Genomic DNA, 25,826 nt, shown 5'->3' with positions numbered 1-25,826 from the left:
TCTGCAAAAATGCTTATGCCATTAGAAAAACGTAGAAGGAACTGCTGATACCAGAAAAAAAAAAAAACATAATACATAAAGTATTAGTTAAAATTTGAGGAAGGCAAAATAAACAGATGTCCACCTCAAATAAACAAATTATTTACAATTAACCAGCAATGAAAATGCAACAAGGCAAGAAACATGCAAAGAAGTACATTTCTTCTGCTATTTTCTTCTTGTATACCAGTTGACAATATTTCAAGGCATCTTCTTCAGTATTTTCCTTTACATGTTAGTTGTTATCTTGATGACAAGGTTCATAAAAATAAAACAAACTTAGTAGGAACAAAAGTTCATGTTATGTTACAGACATGCTTTAAACCAAAATTAGATTTTAAAAAGAAAATCAGAAGATTAGCATTTTTGAATCTTAAACTAAGCTAGTTTTGGTGGTGTATTTTTAAAATTCTAAAATTCTACTGTCCTGAATTAGCAAAAGCCTTTTTATCCAGGCTAACAATCTAATTCACCTAAGCAAGTGACAGTAGCATGCAACAACTCAATTGCAAGTTTTTGTAAAGATGAAGAATCCAAACAAAAGCATGTGGTTACTCAAGTGTAGGATTAATAAAGTATGCATTTCCTGCTGAACAGGTAGATATGTAAAGTAAAAGCAACAGCAAATTTTAAATAAAATAGAAAAAAGGAAGGGAGAAAACCAATGGGTATAAGCAACACTTTAGTAGGAAAAGTCCCAGTTAACCTAAAGAAAAGCTTCTTAAATTGCTGTTTACATGTGATTCAGAAAACCCTTTTCTGTATAGATTCCTTAAAGGAACACTTGAACATACCCAACTGTTACTGAGGAAGAAGAGCTGTCACCTAGACAGCGGTCTATTGAGATTTGTAGATCTACCCTTGAAGAAGTGCTTGTGATTGCTAAAGCAGTAATTCATAAAGTCTCTGAAACTAACCTTGCAAGGAAGTACCAGGAACACCAAGAAAAGTTTTATCTGACACAGCATGAAATCCAGAGCCCTGAGAATAAAGCATTAACAGATTACATCGATGGAAAAACTCATGTATTATGTCACAGCTTGCCTCAGAAGAAATGACTGGGAACCTGGAAATAAGGGCTGGATTTAATATTTAAATCCACAAGTCTAATGATTTCAGTGGAACCAGGTAAAGTTTAATTGGTTCGCCTCAATTCGTTCACCTACAAAGTGTTATCATTTCAGAAGGACACCACCTTAATTAACAGGCTCACTGTCTGAGATTATTTAAACCAGTGACACAGTCCATTAAAACACAATCTATTATTGAGCATTGTATAACCACTTTCAAGGTTATTAAATATAGTGAACTTCCTCACATGATCCAGGAGACCTGATACGACTTATATTTTAGCAAATTAAAATCCCCCAAACCCCAAAGATGTAAAACAACTCTACTGACCAAATAGCACAAGAAGAAAGCTGCCACTTGCTTAAAAAGCTTCCAGCTCTAATCCATTTTTAAGCCCTTTTCCAAATATCAAAGACTGCACAATATTATAGTTTTACAAGGTCCTTTAACTACCTCACTCTGGCAGTTGTGACTCTCAAAAATGCTGGGGTTACTGACAATGTATGGGTTCAAAAACCTCATGCCGTCGGTCTGAAGTTCAGCGTTTCTTCTGTGAGCAATCTGTTCACATTTTGTTGAAGAAAGATAACGTTCCGGTATACCTCTCAGTCGCTTTACTGGTGAACAAAGAGGATCGTTTTGGAAATTCCCCAGTCTTTTAACTCTGGGAGATGCAGATAAAGTTTGAACAGGCGAGTTAACCAGAGCATTTACAGTTTCAGACATCTGTATTCCTTCATACTTCTTTAAATTTGAAGCTCTCTGAAACCCAGGAAGTTTTGGAACACCCCCACGACACAATTGCTCATAGATCCTGTCAAATTCTCTGTCACACGGTGTATGGGACCTCACAGAATGACTTAAATTACTCTTCACTAATCTTCCTTTATCTTCAAGGTTCTGTGAATTTGCAAGAGATCTTGTCAATGTCAAAGGCTTTTGGATTTCTTGGGGACACAGCTTGTAGTAGAGCTTTTCAAATGCATCTTTGTATTTCTGGGGCATCTTTGAAGGACTCTGCTTTGTAGACAACAAGGAAAATAAGTGCTTGTGCTCGAAAGGAATTTGTCTTTCAGAGGTTATTTTTTCGGGATTTATGAGCAAAGTATTTGATGCTCTTGCGAGAGAACAGTTTGCGACAGGTGTAAAAGCATGACTATTGCCATAGGAACTGCAAGTAGATGAACACCACTCTGAGGTATCACCACAAGAAGAGTAATTTTTTTGAGTTTTACTCTCTTTTACCGGATGAAGTCCTGTTGACCCTGAACTGGCAGCAGACGTTATAAAACAGTATCCTGAAGGACACTGGTAAGCAAATTTTTCACTTTCTTTGCATTTTGGATTAAGTGAGACAGTAGTCTGTAACTCATCTTCAACTAGAAACGTCTCTCCCATTGTAGTTATAACATCAGGAAAAACAGTCTGTTTGGAGAATTTTGGGCCTTTTCTAGGTACTAAACTTGAGTCAGAGCAGTCCATTTTGATTTCATTTGTATCAATGTAAGAATAAGGTACCACACCAGACAAATTATTAATGGACCTCTTGTCATCACAAAGTTCTCTATTCTCATTACCGAAATTTTGATTCTGGATGTCTTCATGTCTACTGCTGCATATGCTAGGCTGTGCTCGCTTCAGTTTAGGAGGTCTGAACCCTCTTATTTTGACTAAGGTGACACTGAGCTTTGGTCTTCCAGAAGGGTGTCTTCTGTGCCTTAATTGTCCAAACATGTATTTTGACTCTTTTCTCCGAGTCTGCTTTGTCATGAGCCTTGTAAGTAACTCTAACATCCCTGGATACAAGTCTGCAAGAGTTACATTGCTCCAGGAGCATTCCTCATCTGCAGACTGGTATTCTTCCAAGATACTATCACACCAAGTTTTACTCAGTTCTGGGGAAGTCTGATGCCTGGGTATGGTGATTGTCTTTGTTGATATGGGAACATCAGAAAATCCTAACTGTGGAGGTCTGGATGAAGAACATTCATTTGACAATTCTACTTTCCTTCTGCAAACAGCAGCTTGGTTGCCTATTAAAAAAACCCAACCAAATTAATGACAAAACAAAACAAGAAGAAGAAAAAAAGCCCCAAATCTATTAGGGCACTTCCACTAATGTATATGACTTAGAAACAAGCCTTACTGTAATAGCATATTTCATTAAGCTTTTTTGCCAGGCTAAATGGATTATTAACATACAATCTATTAGGAAGAAAAAAATAAAAGGTTTTTCCTAACCATATTGATTTCACAGACTATAGAAGACAGAAAAGAGATGTGTTGGAGCCCCTCCCCCCATCTTAAAATAGCTTGATAGATAGATAGATAGACAGAGATCTAAAATGTTTTCATTGTAGAGGAAGACTGCTTTGCTCTTCGTGATTTCTGATCAGAAGGAACAGCCTTATCCAACAGGTTTTGTTACTCTATTTTTATATTACTTTAAAGCATTGTAGTTGGCTAGTACCAGCGCAGCTTTGCTTGCCATAAAGCATGATTAACATAATGCTTTTTGTAGTTGTTAGGCTTGAAGTATTTACACCAAAATTCTATTTTAGGTTTGCATCAAGTCTGGAGAACTTCTGAAAAAAGGAAGTTTACTAGTAAAGTACCACTTGGAGTACCAGTTACCAGCCAACCCAAAGCCATTCATGACATTCCAGAAACAAAAAACTACGCTTTCATTTAATGGAGCAAAATGCTTCTGAATTTTGTAACTATGCATTTTCTTTTTTCCTGGGGCTATTTAAGAAAAGCTGCTTTTATGTATAAAAGTTATTTATTTTCTATTTTTTCAAACACATTTTGCCATAAGCAAAATCATGTCTGTCTTCTCTTCAAGAATCCAGTCCGTTGAACTTTTCTGTTGGATAAACAGTGCCTCTGTGTTTTCAATACATTAAATATTTCTAATAAATTTTAATAGAAACATGTTTTGTAACTAAAATATTTGACCAACCTCCAAAAGATTTAGCTGTACCAATCAGTTCTTGCACTGGTGAAGCTAAATGCAGACCTTTTGACGAACCTTGACATTCTCACTGAAAAACAAACAGAAGACACACTCTAATATCCTCAATTTTTTGCACATTAGAAGTAACAACCAAACCTTATTTGTGACTTCTCCTACTCTCTCCTTGCTATAATAGGTCCTGTATAGTTATGGTCCTAAGGGCCTTCATAAGTTTCAGACAAGGAAGAAAATGTCTAGTCAGACTTCAGGAACAATTTTTAAGAGTTAGCAGTTTAATCTTGGAAAGGCTATTTATTTTTGCAACTTCTACATTATGTGTCATATTTTAATCCCTTCCCAAATATGAGAATCTATATATCTCCATGTATATCTACCTGGATAATCTATACATCCCTGGCAACTTGAGTAGGAAACAGAAGCCATACCATGTAAAAGAATCCTTCGTGCCCCTAATCTCCCTTATCCCCAAACTCAAAATAAAGCTAAAACTCCCTTTTTCTCTACAACCTTCAAATTTAGGCTTTTCAGTAAACTTACTGAAGTGAGGATCTGCGGAGAGAAATCCCATCAGAGTTCCAGACCTGAGCGGACGGAGGAAGAAATGCAGCCGACTCAATATGAGTGATAAAGCATACTTCAACTTTATTGCCCGAGATAGCGTGCATTTATACCAAATACCATAATTATGCATACTTGTCTCTATCTAATAGGCTAAGCACTAAAAGGTTACATTTACTTACTCCACCTACTTGGGTTTAGCTAGCTATGCGCATCCCGCATTCTTCTGACTCTTATCTCTTCAAGGATATCCTGACCCTGCCTTAGTTAGTACTTTTCCGTTCCCCCCTTTCCCACGGCCTAATAGACAAGCTAACTAAGGCCTACTTATGTCAACTAAAATGGGCTCTGCTCGTACAGTTGCTTGGTGGACTCATGTCCGTGCTCCTTGAGCCAATCCCCGACAAGGATCAACTCACACCTCACGGTTCAAAGGACAAAGTAGAAAAAAAAAAAAAAAAAAAAAACAGAAAAAAAATTTGGATATAGTCTGCACTGTTTCTTACAAATCATGTCTATTGAACATAAAATTATTCCATTGCGTTAGACATCAGAAATTTTTACCTGTATGTGAATGTCTTGAAATTTTCTTCTTACTGAAACTGTATCGGTATCACTTTCTTCACCTACAATTTGAAAATAAATACTAAATAAAACCTAGTTGAACTCAAAACCAAACCAGAAATGTTTTTAAACACACCCTGTATGACTCATTTGCTAACAGGTTTCATTTTAGAAAACTCTTTTCTACACTAAAACTGTTTATCTGTACCACCTTTCCATTTCAAGTCAAATTTAAAAGCATGGCTTATAGAGTCCTAAGTGGCATGAGTGGAACAAAGAGTGGAGATAACTTGTTTGCAACCAGTTCTTCAAGATTTACGCTAACAATTTCAGATGGGAAATATTTTCTAAGTACTGAACGGCAAGATTCACTATTAATTAAGGTATCGTTCCCACTTATTTCCTACTACATTCCTAAATTTCCCAACAAAGACAGTGAGGACCTTCTACTATGCTTCCTTTTCCTAGTTGCTTCTCGTCAAGACTGCCTTAGAACTGCCAAGGCAAGAAATAAGGCAGACTTAATAATATTAAAAAGCAAGTCCAAATCTTCCAACTTAGTTTTTAGGTATTCTATGTGGTATGTTTGTGAATGAAACACAATAAAGCATTTCTTTGCTAGGTGTATCAGACCTTCCAATTCATCACTAGCTAAAGCCTTAGTCTTTCATGATCAGAAAACATGTAGCTGCATTCTAAGTTCTCATTTCTGAAATTCCCTGGCTGTTATATCGTTGTCCCATTATCGTGTTCATCACAGGGAGGGAAAGAGGAAAGGAGAATACCCCTGAAAATGAAAAAAAAGAGTGAAAGATCTGGTTATGATACCTACGACATCGCTGCCTCTTGACACTATCCCTAAATTATTAAAAAGCGAATGAAAATATATTCCAACTTATCCCATCTTCCGTTTTTGTCCCCTGTCACTGCAGTCGTCACCTAAAGCTTTGTGGACACCTGCTGCCATAGAGCTAAAATAAAGACACATATGAAAGAAACTGTATCTTTGTGGGAAACAACACAATTTCACATCATCTGGTGAAAATGTTGAGCAAACGGAGGGTCGTCTTTGACAGTTTACCTGACCCCAGCAGAATTGTTTTATTAGAACTGAAACCCATACTTGTCAGATTATCAAAGTTTCTTCCCACATGACTAAAAGAAAAAAAAGTTATCACTTTATCCACAGGAAACCAGTTACCAAGCATCAATAGTGGAGGAAGCAGTGAAAATGTTAATGTTATCATCTGGAAAAGTTTCAGCCTCCAATTGCTGCTCTAACAGCTGATACTCGCTTTCTGCCATTCAGTATTCTTTATCCAGTAGAACTGGCCACAAATCTGGCACACTGCTCCCTAAACAGTCAGAAATTACTAGACTGCTATAGAAATGAGAGGTTCTTGTATAAAGGTAACTCAAGTGTCCAAGAATGGTTGACTCCATCATGTCAATTACAAGTTATTAGAAGGAGGTTGTATCGTACAAGTTGATCTGCATACAAATTGAATATCCTTCTAGGTGTGAAACATCACAAAAGTGTAATTTTAAATATGTTTTCAATGTATTGTCAATCATACTTCAAATCACTAGAACGTTATTAGCAGAGGATCACGGCACGGCACAAAACAGAAAAAAAATCAAGTATCTTCTCCAGGGATCCCTGAAGTGTTTTTAAGGGCCAAAAGGGAAATTCGGGAACACCTTTGTTGCTCAAGTGCAGGAGAGAGAGAAAAAATGAAAACTTCCACCATTCTCTCTGAAAAATTTCACCAATAATACAGGAAGTTATTTCACTGGAAATGCACTCAATACAATGTCATCTAAAAGAGATATAATTACCTAAAAGAGATATCTTACAGAAGAGTTGAACATATTAGTACGGAGGTAACTGTAAACATTATGTTTTGACTTTGATACAATCTTCTAAACTTAAATACACTTAGATAAATATACAACGCAGATTGAACTTTCCCCTTTCTCTCCAAATTAATTATTCTGTGATACTACCCTAATAGATACAGGGAATTGTTCAGATATCACTATACATTGCCATGCTACTTCCTGTGAAACCAAAGGAGGTAGACCTAATAATTTTCCCAATTAAAGGAAGACCAATACTTTCATGTACAGGTGAGAGCTGTTTGGTTTATTTGTACCTGCTGTTGATAGGCTTCGCATACTTTCAGAACAAAAGTACTGTATAAAACCTGGAAGAAACACTGCCTTCGCTAAGAAGTGTCTCTGAATGAATACTAAAGATGGAAAAAACCTGCTAAAACTAAAATTTTAGCTAAAGCAGCTAGAAATACTCTTTTTTTTTTAAGAGTTGGCATGTCCTGTTGCTAACCTTTTGTATATTAAAAAAACCCAAACACACACACACACAAAAAAACAAACCAAACCAAACTCCACAAACCCCCAAACCAGAACACCTAGGTGAATTTACAAGAGGAGGAGGAGGAGGAGGAGTGGATAATCATATTATCACACACTGCTATGAAGCTACCAGAGTCTGAACTGCATCACTCATTTATCCCATGAGTGCAAAAGACACAAAGGACACTTAAAGAAGCTAAGCTACAGACAACTCTGAAATTCGTTTCCTGTATTTCACTACACGGGTTGAGAAAACACAAGGTTACATTTTCTAACTTTGCAGAAATTATTTTATCATTCAAATACATATTTGAAATTACACTCTCAAATGACAGGAGGACAAATTTCAGATGATTGCTATTTTCTGTTTTCCCTCAAGAAGGAAGCAATCATCTGCCTTGGTGACAGCTATGCGTGTGAAGTACCTAATATATACCAGAGTATTTAAACACCAGCTAACCATATTTTGCTGCAGCTGCTTTGTTCATCATTACATGCTGGTAACCGCCTAGCCATAGTTTAATTTATGCAAAATAGCAAGTTTTCATATGCACAAGAATAAAAAGATCATGAGTAATACAAGTTTCAAAAAGCAAAAAAAAAAAATATCTAAAAAGTAAATGAAAACACCCACCTGTATCAGATGTATTCACACCAGAGGTCACAGGAGATTCCTTAAAAGAACATTAAAGGAATTTTAAGACCTGGTAGCATAAGCTATATTAACCAGTCTGTTGTATTCAGCACTGGTGAGGCCCCACCTTGAATACTGTGCTCAGTTTTGGGCCCCTCACTACAAGAAAAACATTGAGGTGCTGGAGAGAGTGCAGAGGAGGGTGACGAAGCTGGCGAGGGGTCTGGAGCACAAGTCTGATGAGAAGCGGCTGAGGGAACTGGGGCTGTTTAGCCTGGAGAAAAGGAGGTTGAGGGGAGACCTTATCGCTCTCTACAACCCTGAAAGGAGGCTGTTGCATGGAGTGTGTTGGTCTCTTCTCCCAGGTAACAAGTGATAGGACAAGAGGAAATGGCCTCAAGTTGTCCCAGGGGAGGTTTAGGTTGGATATTAGGAAAAAATTCTTCACAGAAAGGGTTGTCAGGCTGCCCAGGGAAGTGGTGGAGTCACCATTCCCGGAAGCATTCAAAAGATGTGTAGATGAACTTCTTAAGGACATGGTTTAGTGACAGAGTTAGGTTAATGGTTGGACACAATGATCTTGAGGGTCTTTTCCAACCAAAATGATTCTATGATTCTGTGCACCTAGCAAGTAAAGACACATTTTTCCTAAAATAATGAAGAAGTTCTTACTTAAGGAGAACAAAGTGATTCAATTTAGCAATGAGTAGGCCTTTAAAAATCTGTAGGTATGGTACAGGATCACCTGTTCATGATTATTTTCTCAACATTTGAGTACATAAATACTTTTTCCTAAAGAGGCTTTGTAACAGTAGACGCAATGTGGTGCCCATACCTGATGTCCCGTTGAATGTCCATCCTCAAAATCACTGTTATGTTGCTTTGACATTTCTTAGCATGCACAGGAGGAAAAAAATAATTCTATTTCAATTTGATAAGTCACAGACCAATATTATACCCGAACTCATTAATTCATCATTTGTATATACTCTTACTTGGAAAAATATTTAACATTGACATTTTGCAAATGGAGAACTTACATAGGACTGATACAAAGAGCAGATAAGTGACAGAACAACGTTCTAGTCAAATACAGCAGACTAATTCTGATCAGAGATGCACATCTACCATATTGTTTTCTTCTTAACCCCTGAAGCACTACAGAAAATATAATTTACCCTTTTATCGGTTGGTATCACTTGTAGAAAAGGAAGACAACTGCAGACTTTTTCTGCATTTTTCTTGACGTGTGTTGAAAAGGATGAGAAAAAGATGAACTACTCCTGAAGCCTGAGGATGGAGCCCCAAACCTCTATTGCATCTTTTTAATGATTTTTGGCAAGGGGACATTCCAAAAGTGCTGTGCCTGTCTTCCTGCACAGATAGACCCACTCACAATCTTTTTGGGTTGTTCCCCCTCCATTTATCTCAGAAGCAGCAGAAGAAATATGAAGACTATAAGAGCTGCCTATTTCAGCAGAGATCTCTATTTTTTACATTTGCTACCGCAACTCAAATGGATTTAAATAAAACCGACAAGACATCCACAGAGAAGCAGCCATCTTCAAATAAATGTGACTTCCACACAAGTTTATTTCATAATGATCCTCTAAGACAAATACTGTTGCTATTAAAATTAATCCGACTGAAAACTGTTTTGATATTGCAGAAAAATGTTACATTTCTAACCACTGCCTTGTTAGATGTAAAAACTTACCTATAGCAAGCCACAACCTCTCAAGTCTTTATAGAGTGAATATGATAAGGTGTGTATAAAAAAAAAATATTGCTTAAATCTATTGCTAATGCTGCATAAATTACAGAAACTTAATCTTTCCCAAAAGAGAAGATCTGTATCCCCAAACATATGACTCTGCTGGTACTAAAGCTGTAGCAGGACTTCTCATGATTGAATGCATGTGACTTAAATAATAAAAATAGTACATGTGCTTAAGCAGCTATGTTTACCCGACTCAAGACTGTCACTAAACAAAGGGTTAACTAATAAGTATTTGGATCTCATAAAGATATTTTAAATGTTCACACTTAATAGCATAGAACTTTATGTATCCTAACTGAAAAGACATATCAGGCCCACTTAAGAATATAGAAGAACAGGTAAAATGTGCACAGTAGCTTTAATAATCCATAGCCAGAGGCTTTTATTTTTAAAGGGTTACACCAACCATAATCAGCCATTTCAAATGCTCACTCCATTTACTTTTGCATTTCAAATAAAAAAAAGTCAATACAATATATGATTTCCTTAAATTGAAAAAAATCTGAGATTCCATCTTTTATAGCATATATAAATATACAGGTATAAATACTAATCTGTAAAAGTAGGTTTTTCCTCATAACAAAAGCTGTTAACGCCTTCAATATTCAGTTAAATATATCTTCCCTAGCATAATTTAAAACATAACTAAATAATAAAGTCTTTGCTCAAGTTATATTCAAAGTCGGAAAAAATAAGACAGACATCGGGTTTTTTTGCTTTTCTACCATATCTGTGATGCAGTACATTTAAAATTAATTAGATCAAGTCTTGATAGAGAGACAGAGACACTAGATTGTGTTTTGTCCTCAGATGTTCAGCTAAGGGTTTCTTAGATGAATGTCATGAAATAAGCAACACCAAAAAAAAGAAGAAATAAAGACTGCAAAGCCTTAAGAAAATCAAGACCAACATATCTGTGCTGTACTACACATCAGCTTTCCCCCCCACTCGCTTATTCCAGTAAAAACTTGTATTTTTTTGGAACATACAGGACCTTTTCAGAACAATGAGAAAATCTTCATATGGCATACATCTCCCTAAGCAGTATCAGAATTACACTTAGCTGTGCAGTCTTGATTTGACTTTCATCGTGATACTTGGTCTCTAATGAACCTTTTCCTGCAGGCAGCCTGATTCATTCAGTATACAGAATAATCTGCTAAATTTTTGATAGTTCATCATGCAACTTAATGAGATTCTTTTAAAACTCATTTTTTAATATGCCTGCTTATCTAATTATTTCAAAAAGTTAGCAACTTCCAAATCTCTCCACTTGAACATCCATGTAAGTTAGGGCTGGAATTTTCAGATTCAATGAACATCTGCCGAAACTGACATATACAACAAAAAGCTGTTTAATTGATCAGGTGAGATTATTTTAAACAACTTGTGGTGACAGCAATATCAATTATAATGTATTTACTGAAGCTTTTAATTATGAACATTATTGGTTTTGTGTGGTTCCCCCCACAAAAAACAGTGAGTATCCTAGAGAGTTTGGCATAAAACCAGGATGTCTTCTATTAAGTCAAGACTCTTTGGATAAGATAATCTATGGCACTTATTTTCTTAAACACTTTACCTGCATTCCTTTCACTTCCTCTGTTACACTGCAATTAGAAACAGGAAAAGAAGAAACATCAGAAGAATATTAGAATAGTAATTAATGGATGCCTTTGTTTACTTTGGTACATCTCACAACTAGGCACTTCCTAAATAATAATTCCGTTTCCATCAGGTTTCCCACGGCCTGATGAGAAAAGCCACAAATACAATACGTGTTAAAAGTTACCTGATCGCTTACTTCTTGTCACACTATTGCTGTTAAAATCGCTACAAGAATGTAAGCTTTAGCTACCTTGGCCCAGGCTAAGACAGATAATTCCTCTTACAGTCCTTAATGTATTTAGTCTGTAAAGTTGTGCAGCAAGGATTAGTAGATGATGCACAAGGTATTACCCAGGAGTGGAAAAGGAAAGGGAAATACAGCCCCTTTGCTCTCTCCATTAGATACTCTCTTGTTTCCCAAGACTGAATTTTACCCCTTGTCCCCTCACTCTGTGGGGTTCCAAACAGCTTCTGTGTTAACTACCAAGACACACCACATAACTTAGCTTTTTAGGCAGATATAAGGAATGTAGCTACAAGGTGACTTTTGGCAGTTACGGCAGAAACACTGAGATTTAGAATAAATTCACTGTTGAGTTCTTACGAGGGAGTTCAGGAAATAGAAAAAGAAGTAACTGCTTGTTTAATGTAAGTACTCAGAATAAAAAAATACAGATCACACAACAGTAATGGCTTTAGCCTCATAAAGACAGCAAGTGCTGAGATTGCAAAGATACTTTAATTACTTTAGCATTATTTTGCAGGGAAAAAAAAAAATAACAAAAGAAAAAAAAATCTAATGATGAAATCAGTAAACCCTCTGGAATTGAAGAGCTGATTACCTGAACCAAGATCAATTGATTCAATGCTTGTTGACTTCAATGACTATATTCTGATGAGATCCAAAAGTACACATCCCCATCAGCCAGGATGTAGACAAAAAAATATTTATTTTTTCCAGGTTTACTAGTGGTGCTTACCACTGGTAAATGGTCATCTATTTTAGTCTGTCTCATCTGACAGTCTTAACCAATTTATCCTAAAACCCTATTTTAAGGCAGATGTTGAATTAATTGATTAATACCTCTTGCAAATATGATATGGCACAGCGAGATTTGAATTTATTCCTATAGATATTATATATTAAGGAAAAAGAAACATTACTACAAACTGCATAGTAGGACTACATTAAGAGCTACCTCAAGTACTTCCTCCTGCCATTTTCTAAGGTCCTCGGTTGACACATCCTCCCATGATTTAGGTCCTAGAAATAACAAGAGACATCAGTATAAACACAGCTTTTCTTATAGCACTATATATACCCAGTATCATTCTAACAAACATAAACATTTAGGAAGAACATATTACATAGTAACAACACATTATCAAAACTGAACAGCCTCCAATACAATTGTAGAAGCAAAAACTCTCAGGTAAACAAGCCAAGAGAACATTGCAATTCTAAGTTAATTGAGAAGTCAGGCAAAACAAAACAAAACAACAACAAAATCACATGCTAAGTCTAACAACAGTAAGCTAAAATCCAAGGAGCATTACAGCCGCACATGCCGTGAAGAGGGGAAAAAAAGCAAATTATTTTACGCTTAAAATTTTATTGAATGCATGCTGACTACATGGTATCTGACGTTATTTAAAGCCATAGTTAAAGCTTGACAGGACTGAGATCCATATTAATTCCATACTGAATAGAGGTTAGTAAACCAAAAGTATAACCAACCTTTACAAATCAACGGTTGTGAATTACAGTGCTGTATGCCACCCTCTCCTTCTCTTGATGGACAACGTATACAAAATGCTATGAAATGCAAGTTTCCCAGTCTGTAAAAGCCTTTAAAAGGTAAATCATATTTGGTGCAATGATTAGATAAGGCTTGGTACTGTGGTAGCACATCACGTGTAGGTGTGCTAAGTTCTACTTTACAAGAATTGATAAAGTAACTTACGAAACGTAATCATCACTTCAGTGATAATAAAAACTGGTAGAACATTTCATTTCCCTGTAAAGCCACCAATACAGTGCACACACAGGATGAGATTAATTACTTTCTTTTGACATTCCCTAGCTTAGGAGACACTCAGTTTACAACCATCTTCTAATTTCTTAATATGTAATTTTAAACTAGAAATAGAAGTAGCCTCAGACATTTTGTATTTGAGGTAATCACTAACCTGGGAAAATAAGGGTGTGTTCCTGTTATTTCAGTTTCACTGGGAGAGGATCAGTCTTTCAGCCAGTCTACCCAGTAGTTCCTTTTGGCTGTTTGGAATTCCTGCAACACTTCACTAGACTGACAGGAGCCCTCAATTGCAAATAATTTCTTACTCCACCCCTGCGAGAAAATGAGAGGGGCATTCAGCAGTTGCACATGAAAACTATCCTATAGCAGTAGTAACTGGTATATTTGATAGGGTATAACCAAAAATTTCAAACTCCATGACCTTAGGAATCACAAAGTCAATGAACGTTAGCTAATGCTTTTGCCCAGAGTATGCATTTATGCAGACTGCAAAGCAAGATAGTGCATCAAACTGTAAACAAGCAAAAGAAATGAAACAAGGAAAAACTATAATGTTAAAATGTTGATGTTAAGGAAACAGCAGCTGTCATTTGTCTTCTGTGACCTGAGAATGGCCTGTCTTTTCTGAGTGCTCCTCTGTATTTCTTTTTGGAAACTACCAATCACCCCATTGATTGGCAAAGCTCACCCAGCTGCACAGAGTGAGTTTGAAACCTGTGGTTCTTCTCAAGGTGAATATGGTGACAAAATCATTAGCCATTCTCAGTACACATCTATCTTAATTAAAACCTATCCCCCCTGTGATGATGATATAGGCAGCCCAGCTTCTCCAGACACTCACAGCTGGCATCTGCATCAATCTTGTTGACAAAGACACTTCTTGAGAGCAAGTGCTAGACTGTTTTTTTCTCTCCTAGGCGGGGCTTTGAAGCAAAAGCATTCCTGTGGGCTCTGGCAGCCCTCAGGATCAGCGGCTCAGCTCTGCCCCTTCACCGCTCGTATTTGCTAAGGGTTATAATGTAACATGAGCTAACATTAGGCTTTCTTTTTCCTTTTCTGATGCCTATTAAACTAGCAATAAGCATTCTGATAATCAGGTCAACTTACAATATACCTTCATGACTTCAAAGCACCTCCCCAACAACAAGTTGCAGCTTCACGTTGGTTCAGAACAAGACTTTGGGGAGTCACACTTGAGAGGTTTTTTTTCATGTGCCACTTGTTTTCGCTGACACACTTGATGAACAGCTGATGAATTCAGAAGAATGACACCAATAGAAAATGGTGACCATAATGCATAGAATCTTATCTTATGACTAGTTCCAAACACATGTGGAGTCACTGTAGGTAAATATTTTTTGATATGATGTGCCAGAGTGTTTACATTAAGCAGTAAAGATATTTGCTTCTTAATTACACAGGTTTCTGCTAAATGATTTTAGATCAAAGTGTGGAAAATTACCACATCAGCTACTTTAAAATTTAGCTAAACAAAATATAGCTAAGAAATTCCTTACATACATAATTTTTTTTAATACAACACAACACTCCTCCTGAATAGGTAATTCAGTTCATATAATTACATGGACAAATCAGACAAGTTTAAATTGAAATATTCTCTTTAAAATGCCTTTATAAAAAAGAGTCTGTGTTGATAGATAGTTTGCATTTCTTCAAAGCCAATGACTTCGTTAGTTTAAAAACCCAGTTTAAACTAGCAATATGCGTTGGATCTTGACTACGTACTCAGAATCACAAATCAAATTTAGAGGTTCCTCCTTAAAAAGCTCTAAGTAATTTAAAGCTGTGCCAAGTTCTGCTAATTGGGTTGAACCTTCAATAATTTTTACAGAATGATGCCAATCGTTATCTTCACACCAAACCACTACAGCTTTATGAGACTCCCCAGAACCATCAACAAAAACTTTGCAAGTATGTAGGATCAGACCAAATACAACTATGGCCTATGACCTGATGTTAAAGACTTGCAGGTTCTGCAGCAATTTACATTTAGGCATGCCAAAATCTGTGCTGTTAAAAAAAAACCCAGGTAGTGCAATTTACAAAGACATAGATTACAAATTAAAAAAAAAAATAAATCAGAATTAAATTTCACAAATGGTACATATATGACAAAAGGATCATGGCCTATTAAGACTTAAATTCATTCCCTGCATTTTGTTGATCAGAGTGACAATTGATATATAACAGTCGGTATATCAGTCTGCTAGCAATGTCATCATACTGTCCCACAATAGCCACAGGTTTTTCATACACAAATCTGCAAGTCCAATCGAATGCAGTCAGCCTGTAAGGTTGTCTTAAATTTATTCCTCAACATTTCTAACTCCATTTTGGCTGTCATATTTATTGGATATTGTTTTCCCTTACCGGATCGAAGTCCTGTTTCTGGCAACTATAAGAATTCATGTATTAAAACTTTGTTCCAAATTTGGCATTCTATTGGTCTCAAAAAAAGGCCTTTCTTTCATTCTCTCCCATGACCTCAAAAACTAGCCTGGTGAATTTACTGAGAAGTCTCTTACAACTAATTACCACAGAATAAGTCTATTAACAAATTTTTGGTTTAATTGTCCAGTTTCATTAGAACTACGGGTCTGCTCAGGATGCCTTTAAACTTCACCCACGGACTGCTCCATTCAGTATTACATCGCTGTAGTGGGGGGGGAAAGAAAACCCCCCTTTCACCGCTTTAAAAGCGGGCAGCCAGGTTTTTCCTTTTTTTTTTTTTTTTTTCTTTCTCTTCTTGCTGCAGTTTAGATATACCCAAGGTCATGCAGCTGGCATAATGGCTGGTATGAAGTGGGAGGCTCTTCTGGGAAATTTCTCAGTTAAAATGAGCTGCACACAGGCCTGGGATATTTTGCTCTATTGTTTTCCCTTTTCATTCCAACCATAATACACTTTATATGCAATTCCAAGTAGCTCAGCAATAGTTACATTCCTTAGCTCCATTTACCTTTTACAATTTACAGCAGATGTCAAAAAACATTATAATAAACATCAATCCATTATTCTATTCTCCTAGATCCAAATCAGTTAATATTCTAGCAACTTTTAAATACAACCTCTTCCAAATTCACATCTATCATAGCATTTAGGTGTTTTGGGTTTTTTCTGTTTGTTTTGTTTTTGTTTTCAAAGCAGAGTTTAACAATTTAAATGCTTTTCTGGTCTCAAAATTACTAGATAGCAATATAAGCAATTACTCTAATGTGTAAGGATGCATCGTAAGGGGGAGCAAGGTGGAATTTTAGCAGTGGAACCGGTTCCCATTTTGTAATTATCTCCCCAAACAAGATTCTTTTGGTACCAAATATAAATATGCAAACTAAAATACTGAGCTCAGATATGAAAACCAAACACCAAGTTCAAATATGCAGATGGATCAAAGTTACACTAATTTAAGACAATATCTCCATTTTTGCATTGCACCTTTGGGCCGCTTACTGCCCAGCCAGGTGGAGGCACTTCTGGGTCTCCCTCACAAAACAGGTCAGTGAGCGCTGGAGCCCCATTGGCACCCGCACCTCCGCCGCCGCAGCAAGCTGGACTGGGCAAGGCTTTTTTTTCTTTTTGAAGTGTCTCATCTGGTGCAGTACAGCTGTTATTCCAAAACCAGGATTCTTTACATGGTGTGCATACGGAAAAGCCAAATCCAGCACACCGAGATGAGACACAGCCTGTCACAGAGTTGTGCAAGTCTGAATGCTGGAATAAACTTAGCATGCTGGAGAGAAAAATAACAGCTATTACACGCAAAATTTTACCATCACATGCATGCAGTAAAGAACTAAATTACTTATCACAAAATGCACATTTTGAGTCAACGGATTCTCATGAACAGAGAGTTGAATGCTGGAATAAATACTAATAAATACTAATGCTTCCTTAGCGTCTAAGTTTTCAACCTGCTTATTGATGGCCTCTTGAAAGTGGTCAAAGAATTGTATGTAATTCTCATTGGGACCCTGATTAATAGTTGCAAATGATTTGGCTGTTTTGTTGGTTTCAGACACCTCTAATATAGCCTGATATGCGAGGTCTGTTGACTGCCTCAGGATTTCAGAAACTTATCGTGCCTGTAGTTGTGGTGTGTCAATTAGTGTCTCTTCCAGGAGTTGTGGGATACCTGCCCCTTTCAACGAATCGCCTTCGTTCTGTCCTAAATGATCTATAGCTGTTACATTGCATAGGTCTAATTTTGCTTGAGTCTTTCATGGTTTTTATCTGATCTCGGGGCAACTCGTACACATACTTAACTTTTCAAGAAAAATGCTTCAAACCCTCATTCTCTTCCGAGTAATCAGATAACACGGACTTGAACAGTGCTGGAGAATCATTAGTAAATGTAACAGGGAGGTTTGGAACGGTGCACATTCTCGCCAAACCTTTGTAGCATCATAATTATTCGTATAACCTGAGTCCCCAAGCGCATCCCCTTTCCCGTCACGATCAGCATGACCGCATTGCTGACTGTTGGATTCACTCGCTAATAGCTGATCTGATCTTTCACACAGTTCTTTTGCCCAGTTCTTATCCAGCGACTCCTTCTGCTCTCTCGTAGGAGTTAGAGGGGTAGAAGGCGGTAAAGGCGGACATGAATCAGTAAAAGGACTGATATTACACTTATTTACGACTTTAGCATTCTCGGCTTTCACCAGTTCTTTTGACAAATTGTCTGATTCCAGTCCTTTAGACTTCTTGATCTCTCTAGAGTCGGGTAATGGTATAGGAGTCCATCCACTCGGTAATTTTCCTCCCTCCGCCCCAGACTGCTGTATCATCGGGGGTGCCGACGGCACAACAGGGGATGGAGTGGGGAGGGGGTCAAAAGACACGATCCGGGTAAACTTTATGGTTATTTTTAGGTTTGCTATCAGGCTGCAAGGCTGAAAAAATTTCGGCAACTGCAGCCCGCTCAGCCTTAAAGTCTTTTAAGGTGGAAATTATAAGCTTCCATGTAGTTGCTAATGATTTAGTTTCTTTATCATCTCCATTGCTGACCTTATTCCATAATTTCTGCCCGTTATCGTCCCAAAGTTAACGTTTAAAAGCCTTCTCGTTTTCTCCCGGGTAGCCGTTAATTCTACACCAAATTAATACTCTACATATGTTACTTTTTTCCTATGTAAGTCCTCTCATAGAGAGAATATGCAGGAGGAACTTAACTGCAGCTTGTGCTTCAGAGAACACGTTCTGCCCCATAACTTTACTCTTCCCTCCTCCTGCTCCCAGCCACTCACTTCTTCCCTTTGCTGCATCGACGACTTTATTCCCGGGGCGTCCTTACGCCTCCGTCCGGTCTTCAGTCCAGCTGAAGCCTCTCCCGGCTGGGCCACTCAAGGCTTTTCCCCGATCGTAGTGGTACGCCAGAGTATCACGTCGGGGTCATCATTTGTTGGAACGATAAAGGACTCTGCATTCCGATTCAATGTGAATCACGCAGAGACATTTATTACAGAAACAAGCCTCCTTATATATGCAACTATGTTCTAATCACGTGCCCAGGCTCCAAGCATGGATTCGCTAAATGAGTATCATGGGCTGTCCATGCGCTGGAGTCTCGCTGATGATACGTCCGATGATGGGACCCCGCTGATTGAGGAACACACCTCTTTCTCACAGCAGATTCTGTTCTCAGCTTCTCGAAGCAGCCTTGAGATTCCTTTGAGCCAGACTAATTCAGCAACAAATCTTTATCTATCAAAACCCCTCCACAGGGTAGTGGCAGCTATTATTGGAAAGACTCACTGTGGGACTGAGGGTACTTCATATAATTGGTCCAAGTTCTTTAGGATGTAAGACATTATTTGATCTCTTTTTCTTCTTCCTGTTTTTGTTTTTTGTTTTTTAAATTATAATCCAGTTACTAGCAACATTTTTCATAGGCTTGGTCTGTGCAGAAAACTAAAGATGGGTGATTCTTGTCTGTAAATATGATCTCATTTGCAGTGCAAAATGTATGCCTCGTGTGTCTTTCCCGTGTTTTTCTCTGTGTGTTTCAAGCCAAATTATCAAACATTTTTCATATTGGAATTTTCATAGGTTAGTCTGTTTCTGTGAAGTATAATAAAGCAAATGTCTAGATTTAAAAGAGAAAAAAAAAAATAAATTTTCCACCACCTGGAAGTATCCTGAGAGAGAAGCTGGAAATCAACTCAGGAAATCGATGCTAGGAATGCTTCGATTACAGACAAATTTCAGCTGAAGGTTGCATGCTTTTAGGCAACCAGGTATCTCAACAAAATATAAATCGATACAAAACCAGGCATTTATTTAAGGCATATAGATTTTGTGTTGGACAAGAGAGAGCCAGTCAAACTCATGATTATCACGTGATGCCGCTTGTGTTTTCACTTGAATGATGTCCAAAATAAATACAATTAATTCTTTACATAAGCCATGGCATTAGATGTAGGCTCAATTCAGCCTGATCTGCATGCCTGTGACCGAGCTTTATTATGCCATATGGATGGAAATGAGCTGTCTATAATTCTCCTGCTCCCTCATTAATGTCCCAGATGGAACAAAGGGTCAAGTCCGTGCTTAAATTTCTTGATGAACTACGACACTAATGCATGGTAATTTTCGTGAGGAGCTGTGTGAAAATTTTTGTTATATATTGTCATGGGATACACACAAAAATTCTGAAACAGACCACATTACCCTAATTCAGAAATCCAGAATTAAACTTAGAGATACCTGTAGCTGGTTAACTGGCCTTTGAGGCTGGGACTTCATCTGCCCGTAACAACATGCCTCTACAGTTTATCAAAGTAGAAAAATGTTTTAGTTATTAAGGCACACTACTGAGTCTTAAAAGATCAAATTAACAGCTCCTCCCTGTTACAGAACCAACTTTGCCCAGTTTACTTTGGTAGAAGTTTGTTTTGGTTTGAATTCACACATAGATCTCTTTCTCTATTAACAGAAGGGCGAATAGCTAAGAAATTCAGACATGCATGCTGTGAAAATGAAAAGCATTTTCTGTTCATATGGATGGAAAGTTTCTCATTATTCACCAAGTGGGCCTCATTTTAGACTGCTAGGGGTACATCTTGCAATTAGAGCGTAACCACATATTAATGTATTTTTCAGCACGGGCAAACTTATATTGGGCCACAAAAGAGGCTGTGAGTTGCAGCAGCTGGTGATTAAATTGTATTCCTGACTGTACTTCCAGTTTTCTGAAAAATCTGGTGTAAGTCATTTTTCTTCATCACGTATATCATTTTAGCCATCAGTAAAACAGATTATTTCCTCACAGTTTTCAGACTTGTTCCAGCATATTTGTCAACATTGCTGATGATCTGTGGACAGCCACAACAGAGAACTGGTCTGTGTCTGTTTCTACCAGCTTGTGTGGGAGCATTGACTTTGAACATGAAGTAATATGTGTCTTAGATTGCTGTAACTGCATGGATCAAGCTGTTATTTCAACTGGTGCAGCTTTACATGAAGAACAGCTCTTGGTTTTGAGATATTTGGCTGAACAGGATCATTTGGACTGCAAAAAATCCAATTCAGTATGAGACCTGGTCTTAAAAAGAGTAGTGCAGTATGATGGTTTGCAGTTCTATCCCAAGCTGGTATTAATTCTGTGTTGAGAAACACAGAAAGCGTTGGTCAGTCAGTTTTTAACTACACATTTATCACAGCCTCTGAACAGACACGTGTTCTCAAAGTGAAGCTTACCTAAAATATCTTGATTGAGATTGCCATAAACTGGGTCATCTTCTGTGTAGTAGCCATCATAGCTAGAAGGGCAACGGAAAAATACTTTTAATTCACAGAATATGCTTGATTTAGGACTTCACTATTAGACTTTAAACATTTTACACGCATGTGGCAGTAGCAAGCAGATTGTATGTGATCCGAAAAACAAGACCAAAAATATCGGGGTGGGGGGAACAAGTGTGGGGACACAGCACAGAAAAGAATGGTTAAGATTATAAAGTAAATTACACAAAAATACTATGCCTGCCAAAACTCTGATGAACATAATGAAATTGAAACAAATCATCAAAGCAAGATATCTGAACATCTTGACTGTAAACAGCAGCAGGACTCCTTGTCCACATTCCTATGTGCTCTCAGCTAGAGAGAAAACTTTTCATCCTATGTCATTTTAATGTCTCCGTAATGCTACTCTCTTAACCTAAATTATATAAGTATCTCTTAAACTTCCCGATGTAAGCTCGGAATGTATTCACCAATAGCCAAAAAGGAAAGATACAAGTGAGAATGTAATTATTTCCTTGCATATTACTTAAGAAATGGCATATTTTGAACCATTTTGGTTTACATCTGACAATTCAGTATAGCACTATAGCTGTACAACAGCAGTCACACAGAGCTCAAGAAAAGTTTTAGTTATGAACATTTCTTTTTCTGAAATAAGTCTTTCATAATCACCTTCTCCAGAAAAGCTATCAAGTTTGAGACAGGAAGACAATACTGGTTTCTTTCCACCACCATTCATTACAAATGCAGCATTTTGCCACGTGGCTTAAGCATAAAACTTCTGAGGGCTCTGTAGCCATTAAACAAGAGCTTCACTCCTTGGAACCATATACAAGAACTACACACTACAGGCCCAAGGAAGCTTGTCAGCTGGCAGTCCATCTGAGTTATATCTAAAATAATAAATGCATCTACAAGAAACAGAAAGGAGGACTAGAGTAGCTATTCAGTCAGGCCATCTTACTACTTTACGTTCACTGGCCAGCCATGCTGAAGTCTGGCTATTTTTGTCCAGACACTTGCTTCCCAGTGTTTGAGTCTGCAGGTCTGATTAGCTTGGGCTTTCCCAAGCATCCGTTCTGATTTTCATTCTAGAAGGACACATGTAAGAAACAGCCTCCACACCTTTAATATAGACGTAAAGCACCAAGAATTTCTTTTGGATTTTCTTTTTGAGGAAGAACTTACCTTTTGCGACAGTACTGTGCATTTCTGGGACTGCTGTAATTCTTCACTGCACTAGGCCAACCAGAGTTGGTACCTGCAATCTCAGATTCTGGTGGCAGAAAACAGTAGTATGAAAAGGGTAAGAACAATGCTGAGTAGCATGGACACTACTGTATGTTGTTAAAATGTTAGCCTGTTAAGACATGGGTGTGGCAGAATGCAAACCCCCCTCCCTCCTTCAGTATGGCACATCTCCCTCTTTCTCTGCTACTTGAGGCTAACAGCTTCTTTTATTTGGCCCAGAGCACTGGCCATTGGGAGAAGGGAGTGCCTAGCCGCTGGGCGCCAGCGGCCAGTGTAAGGCTTCAGGGGCCTCAGTTAAAATTTGAGGAAGGCAAAATAAACAGATGTCCACCTCAAATAAACAAATTATTTACAATTAACCAGCAATGAAAATGCAACAAGGCAAGAAACATGCAAAGAAGTACATTTCTTCTGCTATTTTCTTCTTGTATACCAGTTGACAATATTTCAAGGCATCTTCTTCAGTATTTTCCTTTACATGTTAGTTGTTATCTTGATGACAAGGTTCATAAAAATAAAACAAACTTAGTAGGAACAAAAGTTCATGTTATGTTACAGACATGCTTTAAACCAAAATTAGATTTTAAAAAGAAAATCAGAAGATTAGCATTTTTGAATCTTAAACTAAGCTAGTTTTGGTGGTGTATTTTTAAAATTCTAAAATTCTACTGTCCTGAATTAGCAAAAGCCTTTTTATCCAGGCTAACAATCTAATTCACCTAAGCAAGTGACAGTAGCATGCAACAACTCAATTGCAAGTTTTTGTAAAGATGAAGAATCCAAACAAAAGCATGTGGTTACTCAAGTGTAGGATTAATAAAGTATGCATTTCCTGCTGAACAGGTAGATATGTAAAGTAAAAGCAACAGCAAATTTTAAATAAAATAGAAAAAAGGAAGGGAGAAAACCAATGGGTATAAGCAACACTTTAGTAGGAAAAGTCCCAGTTAACCTAAAGAAAAGCTTCTTAAATTGCTGTTTACATGTGATTCAGAAAACCCTTTTCTGTATAGATTCCTTAAAGGAACACTTGAACATACCCAACTGTTACTGAGGAAGAAGAGCTGTCACCTAGACAGCGGTCTATTGAGATTTGTAGATCTACCCTTGAAGAAGTGCTTGTGATTGCTAAAGCAGTAATTCATAAAGTCTCTGAAACTAACCTTGCAAGGAAGTACCAGGAACACCAAGAAAAGTTTTATCTGACACAGCATGAAATCCAGAGCCCTGAGAATAAAGCATTAACAGATTACATCGATGGAAAAACTCATGTATTATGTCACAGCTTGCCTCAGAAGAAATGACTGGGAACCTGGAAATAAGGGCTGGATTTAATATTTAAATCCACAAGTCTAATGATTTCAGTGGAACCAGGTAAAGTTTAATTGGTTCGCCTCAATTCGTTCACCTACAAAGTGTTATCATTTCAGAAGGACACCACCTTAATTAACAGGCTCACTGTCTGAGATTATTTAAACCAGTGACACAGTCCATTAAAACACAATCTATTATTGAGCATTGTATAACCACTTTCAAGGTTATTAAATATAGTGAACTTCCTCACATGATCCAGGAGACCTGATACGACTTATATTTTAGCAAATTAAAATCCCCCAAACCCCAAAGATGTAAAACAACTCTACTGACCAAATAGCACAAGAAGAAAGCTGCCACTTGCTTAAAAAGCTTCCAGCTCTAATCCATTTTTAAGCCCTTTTCCAAATATCAAAGACTGCACAATATTATAGTTTTACAAGGTCCTTTAACTACCTCACTCTGGCAGTTGTGACTCTCAAAAATGCTGGGGTTACTGACAATGTATGGGTTCAAAAACCTCATGCCGTCGGTCTGAAGTTCAGCGTTTCTTCTGTGAGCAATCTGTTCACATTTTGTTGAAGATAGATAACGTTCCGGTATACCTCTCAGTCGCTTTACTGGCGAACAAAGAGGATTGTTTTGGAAATTCCCCAGTCTTTTAACTCTGGGAGATGCAGATAAAGTTTGAACAGGCGAGTTAACCAGAGCATTTACAGTTTCAGACATCTGTATTCCTTCATACTTCTTTAAATTTGAAGCTCTCTGAAACCCAGGAAGTTTTGGAACACCCCCACGACACAATTGCTCATAGATCCTGTCAAATTCTCTATCACACGGTGTATGGGACCTCACAGAATGACTTAAATTACTCTTCACTAATCTTCCTTTATCTTCAAGGTTCTGTGAATTTGCAAGAGATCTTGTCAATGTCAAAGGCTTTTGGATTTCTTGGGGACACAGCTTGTAGTAGAGCTTTTCAAATGCATCTTTGTATTTCTGGGGCATCTTTGAAGGACTCTGCTTTGTAGACAACAAGGAAAATAAGTGCTTGTGCTCGAAAGGAATTTGTCTTTCAGAGGTTATTTTTTCGGGATTTATGAGCAAAGTATTTGATGCTCTTGCGAGAGAACAGTTTGCGACAGGTGTAAAAGCATGACTATTGCCATAGGAACTGCAAGTAGATGAACACCACTCTGAGGTATCACCACAAGAAGAGTAATTTTTTTGAGTTTTACTCTCTTTTACCGGATGAAGTCCTGTTGACCCTGAACTGGCAGCAGACGTTATAAAACAGTATCCTGAAGGACACTGGTAAGCAAATTTTTCACTTTCTTTGCATTTTGGATTAAGTGAGACAGTAGTCTGTAACTCATCTTCAACTAGAAACGTCTCTCCCATTGTAGTTATAACATCAGGAAAAACAGTCTGTTTGGAGAATTTTGGGCCTTTTCTAGGTACTAAACTTGAGTCAGAGCAGTCCATTTTGATTTCATTTGTATCAATGCTCTTGCAAAATAACAGTTTGCGACGTGTAAAAGCATGCTTCCTTTCCTTCAAAGGACGACCAAAAAGGACACAACAGGCAGTCAAGTGCTCCTCAGGAGGACTCACATCTGGGGACAGACCCTGAGCCTTTCACCCTGATGTGTGTGAAAGCACTCAGAGGAATTGGCTACCATCACTTACATGTTAACACTGTCAAGCAGAGGGATGCCAGACTAGAATTTAGGGTGTGCCTACAGCCTATTCACTGATCTGCCAATGGCATGTGCATAACCTTGGGCAAATGACTTAGCTCTGTGCCTTGGGTCTTCTCTCAAACAAGGTTAATAAATCTTACTATGT

General features: G+C 37.6%; 1 protein-coding gene across 1 annotated transcript; it reads right to left on the bottom strand.

Annotated features, from left to right (window-relative positions):
• Positions 1 to 521: 521 nt before the first annotated feature.
• On the bottom strand, positions 522 to 25,379 carry LOC135577509 (uncharacterized). Its single transcript, XM_065047644.1, has 8 exons — positions 24,435 to 25,379; positions 23,828 to 23,891; positions 22,602 to 22,689; positions 17,118 to 17,271; positions 8,220 to 8,259; positions 4,094 to 4,129; positions 1,564 to 3,143; positions 522 to 1,020 (listed from the first exon to the last, which is right to left on the bottom strand). Exons 1-8 carry the CDS (start codon positions 25,377 to 25,379, stop codon positions 952 to 954), a joined length of 2,976 nt encoding a protein of 991 aa, XP_064903716.1. The 3' UTR covers positions 522 to 951.
• Between the last annotated feature and the right edge of the window lie 447 nt (positions 25,380 to 25,826).

Source organism: Columba livia (assembly GCF_036013475.1).
Source record: "Columba livia isolate bColLiv1 breed racing homer chromosome W unlocalized genomic scaffold, bColLiv1.pat.W.v2 SUPER_W_unloc_5, whole genome shotgun sequence".
NCBI lineage: Eukaryota > Metazoa > Chordata > Aves > Columbiformes > Columbidae > Columba > Columba livia.
This window is presented reverse-complemented; position numbering and strand designations above follow the sequence as displayed.

What these genes read in the sequence shown, in the direction of transcription:
- LOC135577509 (XM_065047644.1), bottom strand. Translation starts at nt 25,379, where the DNA reads ATGGGAGAGACGTTTCTAGTTGAAGATGAGTTACAGACTACTGTCTCA. An exon ending in GCACAGTACTGTCGCAAAAG is followed by an intron (nt 17,272 to 22,601) that starts GTAAGTTCTTCC and finishes TTGGAATAACAG; the next exon opens with CTGTACTGCACCAGATGAGA. An exon ending in TGCCTCCACCTGGCTGGGCA is followed by an intron (nt 8,260 to 17,117) that starts GTAAGCGGCCCA and finishes TGTTCTTTTAAG; the next exon opens with GAATCTCCTGTGACCTCTGG.